This window comes from Meriones unguiculatus, chromosome 5 (genome assembly GCF_030254825.1).
Source record: "Meriones unguiculatus strain TT.TT164.6M chromosome 5, Bangor_MerUng_6.1, whole genome shotgun sequence".
Taxonomy (NCBI): Eukaryota; Metazoa; Chordata; class Mammalia; order Rodentia; family Muridae; genus Meriones; species Meriones unguiculatus.
In genome coordinates this window covers 49,768,405-49,777,678 of record NC_083353.1, presented here as the reverse complement: position 1 = coordinate 49,777,678, position 9,274 = coordinate 49,768,405, and the positions used below count along the sequence as shown (strand labels likewise).

General features: G+C 42.4%; 1 protein-coding gene across 1 annotated transcript; it reads right to left on the bottom strand.

Moving 5' to 3' along the window:
* Window positions 1-3,338: 3,338 nt before the first annotated feature.
* Window positions 3,339-4,157, bottom strand: LOC132654059 (vomeronasal type-1 receptor 44-like). Its single transcript, XM_060383341.1, has one exon. It carries the CDS (start codon window positions 4,155-4,157, stop codon window positions 3,339-3,341), a length of 819 nt encoding a protein of 272 aa, XP_060239324.1.
* Between the last annotated feature and the right edge of the window lie 5,117 nt (window positions 4,158-9,274).

The following is a 9,274-nucleotide window of genomic DNA, read 5'->3' as shown; positions in this document are numbered from 1 at the left end:
GCCTTTTTTCTTTGTTAGGGTTAGAGAGAGGTGGGTGCAGGAGGCCATTCTGAATTATGAGACTTGGCAACTTTATTTTTCCCATCTGACTCTGTTTTATACTCATTATCTAGGGCTTGTCTCCTAAATTATTTTCTGCTGTCAAATTACACAAATCTGTTTGAGCTCCTTTATGAACATTTGAAATAACCTTAGAAGTACTTTTTTTCTGCCTGTTTGGCTGCTCTAATTTTTAAAGTAACTCTTTAGCTTGTGAGATTCCTTTTTGTTTACCTTTACTCCTTGTGTCTTGAAGGACTGCTTGAGACCCTGTAAGAATAAGTCATGCTTGCTCAATTTTTGTCCAATAATTCGTCATTTTGACTTACCTCAATGGATCAAACACACAGATGGGCAGTCCCATGGAGATCTCAATGCATAACCTTCAATCACTTCCCATGTGGAAGCACCAGATCCTATGTAGGAGTGTGGGTACACAAAGAAGGACATTCAATTTGATTCCCGTGCCTCAACCCCATGTTGGGCACCAAGTATGTCCTGTCCAGTAGTAGTTCAATGCGATCCTAAGCAGGGGTGAAAAGAACGTGTTGGGAAAGAGACACAAAGAGGGAAAGCAAGTGTACAATCTGATCCAGCTCTCACTTATTTGAAAAATTTCACACAACTTTATAGGGAGAAGGCAGGAAGGGAAAATGTGTCAGCAAAATAGTTCACAAAATTTAACTGGGTGATTAATGATGATGCAGAATAAGACAAGAATGTTTACTAAAAGAGATACTACAAGAATGTCAGCTAAGATATCTCAAATTGTCTAGCCTGACAAACAGAAATAAAGAGTGCAATGGAAAGAAGCAAACATTCTGCAGACCTAGTGCATGCTGGGTGACTGTGGCACTGAGGGTGCACTACATCCAGGGAGGAGAAAAAGTTTCCTCCTCTACAACATGGACTCAGCCTGCCCATCTCCTCATGTTGAGAAAATGTGTGCAGAGCATGGTTTATGTCAGGGCTGAGCAGTACCTGTCCACCCTGTGTTTATGAATCCATGGGCTTGATTTTGCCACCATCATACAGCTCACCTTTACCATGGGATCAGCACATTCGTTTATGCTCTTCACCCACTGTGAAGAAGTAAGATTAATCCTTTCCTGTGCACATTTCCTTTTGTTTAATTTGGAATTTTTTTTCTGAGTCAGCGTTTCTCTATGTAGCCCTAGTTGCCCTGGAACCTGATTTAAAGTCTAGGCTGACCTTGAACTCAGAGAATCTCCTGTTTCTGCCATCTGAGTGCTATGATTAAATGCATGCGCCTCCACCACCAATCTTATATTGGATTTTAAAATAATATTTTATTCTTATAATTATTTTTGCTTTGTGACTGTTGTGTGCTAGTCTGGACTCATCCTGTAGCTCAGGCTGGCCTTGAACTCACTATCCTCCTGTTTTGATTTCATGGTTATAGACTTGAGCCACCAGGCAAATGTCTGCTCGTGGGTTTATACAACTTACAGTTGTGTGGTTTATTTCTTCTCCTCCATGTCCTTGGTGTGTGAAATGTTCTCTCATGTTACCTAGTTAAATTCCATTCTTTTTGTTAATTTACATCCTGTCTGAGGCTCTAGGTCTCACTCAGAGTGTAGACAGAACATGAAACAGATCTTCTCTGATCTTTCTTTTTCCACTAACCAGTTTTCAGTTATTTCTTTAGATTAAGTGTAAGTGTCAACACTGAAATTACTCGATTCTGGGTGTGAGTGGGGTCCATGCTTGTGACATATCCTCACACTGAGTGACAGATAACAGTTTTACTGTGGGAAGTAAGTCTCTAAGTGTGTGTTCTGCACTGTAAAGTATGCCTGTGAGTGGGTTCAGCTGTGTGAAGTCTTCCTGTGAGTGTGCTCAACTGTGTGACTAGTGTGACTGAGTCCGTGTTCTCTCACATGAAGTGTGCTCTGGGCAGGTATCTGATTAGTCTCAATTAAGCAGGCATGCTGCAAGCCCTCAGGTCCCTGGAGTATATCAATAGTGCAGCTGAGTAACTATCTGTGACTAGTTTCCTACTTAAATTTGGATTTTTTGAGCCCAGATAAAGCCCTTTGTCTATGGTCTCTATTCCTTTGACACATCTAAGCTCTGTCTTTCATAAGTAACTCATCAAGATTGTGCAGTGTACCTGACTGGCATGGCAGACATTCGAGGTGTTCTTCATGTTCTGACTAGCATTCCTTAACAAGGGGAGGCCATGACCTGATCCCACATCCTGACACTTCTAGACAGTGGCTGTTTCTACTTTGACTGTTTTAAATCAGGCCATAGGAGCACCATTATGCAAATGACAGGATGCTTCTCTGCATATCATTTTGGCTCTGTGTATGTGTGTGTGTGTGTGTTCTGCATCCTGTGATAATTTATTCTCAAAACAGTGTTTCCTTGTATATTTTTCCAAATATAAACAACTGAGGCATTGATTTATTGAAAATGTCATATTTAAAGTAATGGGCTGTGCCAGAGAGATGGCTCAGCACATATGCAAACTGTTTTCTAAAAGACTCAAGTTCAATTATCAACACTCACCCTTGGGTGGCACACAACTGCCTATAAGTCTAGCTCTAAGAGTAATTGACATTTCTGGCCTCCAGGATGACCTGCACTCAAGTACACACACACACACACACACACACACACACACACATACACACACACAAACACACACACAGACACAAACACAGACACAAACACATACACACACAGTTAAAAGTTAAATCATTTTTTAAAAAAATTAAAAGTAATCTGGGCATGATGGCACATGCCTTTGATCCCGGCACTCAGGGAGGCAGACGCAGGTAGATCTCTGTGAGTATGAGGTCAGCCTGATCTACAAAGCAAGCCCAGGATAGCCAGGGCTACATGGAGAAACCCTGCCACAAATTCCAAAATAAATAAATAAATAAAAAGTAATGTGCTAAAAAAGACAGATGAGAGCCATTTCACACACCTCCTTTGAAAACCCATTGAGAAAGATAAACTTCATGTGATATCTGAGTGGGAATGCAGTTTAATATTGTTTTATATACTTGCCATCCACACACAGAGTAAACAGATGGAATGTTAAAAGGATGTTTTCACATATCAGTTTAAGCCACAGAATGTTCCTACTATGTCATGATATGATGGCAACATATTGGATTGTATTAAGGAGTGTACAATTTTACCCATCATTGATTAATCAGATATTTAATTTCCTGTCCCACAGTGACCTTAAAAAAATTAGTTATACGCTTTTCAGTGCAAATAAACACAAGAGGACTGACTGTGGCATAGCCATGGGACACAAGAATCTAGATACAGTAGAACAGAGACCCATCTTTGAACTTCATTCTTGTGTGGAAGATAACACTGGCCAAAATGTAGAGAACCACAAAGAAGGTCATGAGCAGCAGGATGGTCCGGGTGGCCCTTCGCTCTGGGGATGCTTTTGGAGAAAGGCTGGTGCTGTGAAGATGCCGGGCCTGCTTCATGTGTCTGTATAAAAGAGTCACCATGTACCCGCTGGAGAACACCATGAGACTGATAAGAAAGGCTTCCCTGAAGACCACCAGTGTGGAAAATGTGTTTTGTCTGGAGTAACTCAGTGGGAGAAGTGAGCAAGACTGAGTAACATACATAAAATTATCTGAGGTCGAATTGGGGATGGCACTTATTGATACCAGGAGGTAACTGCTAAAAGACATGTAGAGAACACAAAGAAAAAGGGCGCAGGAGATGTCATGGGGAAATTTATGTTTAAACTTGTCTAAGCAGCAGCTTCTAGGGCTGAGGATGATGGTCCAGAGGACATTCAGCAGACAGGCAGCACAAAGGGAGAGGCCCCTCAAGAACCTGTGCAGATAGATAAGGGATTGGCATGTGGTGGGGTCCCACCTCCCCTGAGACATAAACATGTCTGCAGCTATGAGTCCCATAGTTAGCAGCATCAGTAGTTGGGTCAGGGCCAAGAAACCAATGGCGAGATCAATGAGCTTAGGCCTGTGTGCACCAATGACCATACAGAGATGGAAGACGAAAAGGATGCTGTTGGCTGAGATCCCAACACTCATTTCAGAGAACAAGGTGATTTTAATGTTTGTGTTAGTGTGGAGTATGCTGGCTTTATTCATTGTATGTGTGTGTATTTGAAGTACCAAAAATCTGAGGAGAAAAGAGAAAACTCTTCATTCCAAATACTGGTAATGAAGCATTACCCCCCAACACTGAGATGGCAACAAGATGTCAATTCATCCCAATTCCACCTCATCCAAAAAGAACTCAGCTCCAGCTCAGACTCCCTTGAGGCCATCCCCATAGTCCCCATTGTCGCCACTGTCCTGATGCTTCCTATGCAAAACTGAACTGTGCAGACCATTGTAGGCCTGTCTCAAAATACAAACTTTCTTGTACATTAAACATTTCCACAAGTTATAAAATATTAACCTCTCCTGATCCACATGTTTGGTTTATTCAGGGGTAATAGCTGCATCTCACTTGATTGTCAGACCCACGTGCACAGGGTCATTTATCTCACTGCCCTCTTCATTGCTGGCCAAGTAGTCATTCACTCTCTTTTTCATTCAGTCATTAATCATTCATTCTCTATGTCTCTTTCTGTCTGTCTCTCTCCCCCTCCCTGCCCCTCTTACCTCTGCCTCCTCCTCCTCATTTTCTCTCTCTCTCTCTCTCTCTCTCTCTCTCTCTCTCTCTCTCTCTCTCAGTTTTTCAAGTCAGGGTTTCTCTATGTAGTCCTGGCTGTCCTGGAACTCACTCTGTACACAACACTGACCTAGAACTCAGAGATCCTCCTACCTTTGCCTCCTGAGTGCTGGGATTGAAAACATGCACCACCACTGCCCGGCCAGGCCAAATGTTCTTAATTAATCTCCAGAACAAATAATTACCAGTTTGGACTCTGAATCAAATCCTGCCGACTATCTGCCATTTCTTCAGAGTGTGACCATGAGCACTCAGAAGATGAGCTCCAGTCAGCAACTCTGGAACATATGCACAGTCGAGAAGCCCCTAGGTGTGAGGATTCCACCTACACACCAAGCATAGAACTGTTTCAGGCACAAAGTGATCTCTGTACATGTCAGCTGCTGGTTTTCTCATGTAGTGTCCTGGGAGACAGAATGCAGCTCTGTGAATGACAGATCAGCTCCTTCCCTGCATGAAGCAGAAAAGAAAAAAAATGACCAAAAGGATAGAATGATGGAGACAAGTTCTGTTTCCAGAGAAATCCTGGTTTTTCTCTGAACTCTCTTAAGTAACTCTGCCTCCAACCTATGACTTTTATCTCCAGCCATGATGCCTCTGTGAAGAGAGCCTGAGCATCCAATATCGGGATAAGTTCAGGGTGAGCATACTCCTTATTTTTTCCTCTTTTGACAGGTAAAATTAGGGTGCTAAACAAAACTACAATTATAATAAGCTCAGGGACATCTCATTCTAAGTTCATAATTAAATGAAAGTGTCCACCCAGTCTTGAGGGATGGGCTCCACAGGAGTCTTAAGTCTCCTAACCTTCAAGGTGTGGGGGACTTCTCCAGACTTCAGGAATGTAGGAAATTCAGTGTGTGTTTTATGTAGAGATCATCATTTCCTCTAATGAATTTTGAATACACATGAAGTATATAATGTTGTAAAAAGTTTCCCAGATACACAGTAAAGAATTATCAACTGAAAATCAAGGGTGTGAGATGAAATAACTTCATAATTTTTCTCACCATATTGCACTGTAATACAGTATACTGACAAAAAGCAAAAATGTTTTAAATGTTCTAAGTATTTGTTCTCATATCCACAGATGAGTGTAACCCTCACCTCTCAACATGAAAACTTCTCTTTGCAGCAGAATGAGATCAGTACAGAAAACCACAACTGATCAAGATGTAGAGTTGTGGATCCCAGTCTTGGTGGACACATCTACCAAAGAACTGCAAGCAAGGCTCAGAGAACATTGCTTCTGAAGATGGCATGGAGAGATTGAAAGCAGGGGATTAGGGAATTCACTGTGAGATTGTGTCTCCCAGTAGTGTTAAGGAGCTACAGTAATAACCTTACGCACCTGACTGCTTAAACCTGAGCTAAACAAGGACAACAACACTTAGACATGCCAAGGTACAGGAAAACCACTGCTCAGCCCTTCTCAAAGAACTACAGGAGACTAAGAAATGCCAAGAGCCGGAGCAACAGTCCTCTCCAGGGAAGAGCACACAAACTGGTAGTCTAAAACCAAATTATCAGCCCTGAAAACAGGCAAACAAGTCACATTATACAGACTGAGCAGGTCGCAGTGATGCCTCTGAGACTATATATGTATATAATAACAATTAAAGAAAAAGAGGCCATGAGGATGAGGGACAGCATGGGAATGATATTTGGATGGGTTTTGAGGGAGGAATGGGAAAGGACATATTACATCATTATATTATAAGCTTAAAAATTCAAAGAAGTATTTATAAAATGAGGGAAGAGGGAAAATGTTAAAATTCATAAATACTTGATAAGAATGAATAATTCAGAGCTGAAATGGATACTTGATAAAAACAATTAATAATTTGAGTTTCCTCACATAAAAATTCTATAATAGCGACACAAAAAGCTAGTTCTTCAAAAGATTAGTGGCCACCCAGCCCAGAGAGTCATGATTAAGCTCTTCAGATTTTTCTTCCTGTGAACCTATGGAGTTCCTCATAATGCCCTTGCTCCTTCCCGAAGACAGTCTCAATGAAGAGCAGTCAGTGGAGAAGGAAGAACCAGGAAAGAGAAGGAAGAAGAGGAGAGGAAATTCAGTTTCATCAACAGGTGACATAGACTAAGAGTTTATGGCACACAGCCAATATGGTTGAGTCTGTGCCGTGATGACCCCAGAAAAATAAACAGTAATCAAGCCTTTAGGACAAAGAGCTGTGGTGTTCACAGTCGCTCAACCTGAACGTCAGTTTGTGACCTGTGTGCACCCATAATGGTAGCCATGGGTTTGATAGACACATTTCATAGAGGATAAAGTAGACATTTGTAAAGTTTTAAGAGTTTAAAATATCTGAAATGTATGCATTCATTAGCAGCTACCAACAATATAATCCCAATCTATGTTTATAACCACCATTTTCATGAAATGCAAGTCTTCTATGTTCACATGAATACAAAGGAACACATAAATACATACACACACAAACATGAGAGAGAGGGGAGAAGAGAAAGAGGAGGGAAAAGGAGAGGGAGAAGGAGAGGGTGAGGAATTGATTCTTATAAAGATATCACCTTGTCAAACCAGGGAGAGGGTTGTCAACCTCTGTAGAGTTGGGTGCAGGCTGTGCTATTTTTAGGTTGTCTTCATTAACTACAGCTCTGCAAAACATAAATCACTTAGGGAAGCCAGGCCTTCTCAGGAGCCAGGAATCTTTAGCCATATTCATGGCATTATGTCTTCAGGAGATCATTGTTTTGAAATCACTGCAGAACCTTGTTAGTGTGGAGGAGAAAGTTCACAGTTGCTTCCTCTCTGCAGAAAAAGATGAGGAGAGTGACACCATGTCATGTGTCACTGTGAACACCAGCTTGTGTGGAGTGAGACAAACAACAGCCTTGAGCCACCTGCCAGCTCCAGGCTTTGCAGCCCCCTCAACTGTGTAGAAAATTCTGGGCTAATGCATCATTTGTATACAAAACATTACAGTGACTAAAAACCCTTCGTAGAAAAACTGCTGTCTTCCTAGATGGTAGTCCTCACATGAATGCCTACTAGCCCAGCACAGGAGATCAGAGAACATGATAGCCACTTCCTGCCATCAGAAACATTAGATAAGAGAAAGCCTTTTGCTCAACAGTTCAGCCTTCAACAGCCGCCTGTGTCCTTGAGATACAATTGTGCTGTGCCCTAAAATTACCTTTTTTAGCATTGTCTATCAGCTTTCCTGCAGAGGTAATAGGGGTTCTGCACTCAGAGAATGGACCTGTATTTGTGATATAGGTTCCCTGTGAACCTTGGGGATGAGGACAGAAAGGCTTAGAGGGTGGAACGGGAGAACAAAATATATCTGAAGCAAAGACATCCATAAGAATCCTGAACATTACCTGTTAAAGCAACTATGAAGGCTTCAGCTGCTCAGACCAACAAGGTTAGAGCCCCCTGCTCTGCATGGAGTCAGGAGACCAGGACTGTAGACACTGTGTCATCCCTCAGTTACCCGAATCATGGAAAGCTTGAGATCCATAACATCATCAAACGGGCCTCAAACAAGTGACCAGTTTTTAGAACAGCAGTGGCCTGAGATTGTGACCTGGAGGGAAATAGAGAGTGGAAAGGGGAAAGGAACCCCCTCTGCAGAAACCACTGCATGCTGGGTGCTTTTGGCCCTGTGGGTGCACTGTAGCTGGGGAGGAGATAGGAAGGGAGTGATGTCTGTGTCCTCCTCTACAACTTGGGTACGACCTGCCCATTCCCGGAAGGTGAGAGGCTGTGTAAAGAGCATATTTATGTCTGGGCTGAGCAGAACCTGTCCACCCTCATGCTTTTGAAGCTGTGTGTTCGTGTTTGTCACCGTCACAGAGCTCACCTGTATAGTGTCACATCACTCTCCTCCCATTCTCAGCCTCCTCATGCAGTGCACAGAGGGGTTTGGAAGTTGGGACTAGCTCTGCTTCATCAATGTGGGCTGTGTTTAAAACGGAGTTACACTGGGCAGTATTCTCTAAAAATTCTACTTGGAAAGCTCATAAAACAGTGGGGAAGAAGACCCAGAAAAGGAAAACTGTCACTAGAAGGTATCAGAGCTGTGTCCAGAGAGGCCATGAAATAAAGGAGCTGTGGGGATGTGATGGGGAAAACCAAAAAAAACACCTGGGCTAAGGAATGGCTGAAACCCTTTTTATTGTCCTCAGAGCTCACCCTTGCAGCTAGACTGTTGTAGTACAGCAAAATGAAGTAATGAGGTCCCAGAGAAGCCTCTGCACTGACCTGACAGTTTTCTCACAGATGCCTGCTTTTACTACATGGAGCCAATTGTCCTACAGGAGAAACTTTTCCTGACAGAACCTGTGATCTGATGGACTCTGTGAGGGAGCAAGGGATAACTACCTTCTTGCCCAGCAGCTTTGATGCTCTCTTTGAAACAGAAAAGGTGATAGGCTTCTGTTCATCTGTTCCTAACTCCATGTAAAGACACAGTTTGTGAAACTGTGAAAGCTAAGAACAGAGACAAGGCCTAGAGAGAGAAACTAAAGCTAGATGTTTCCATTA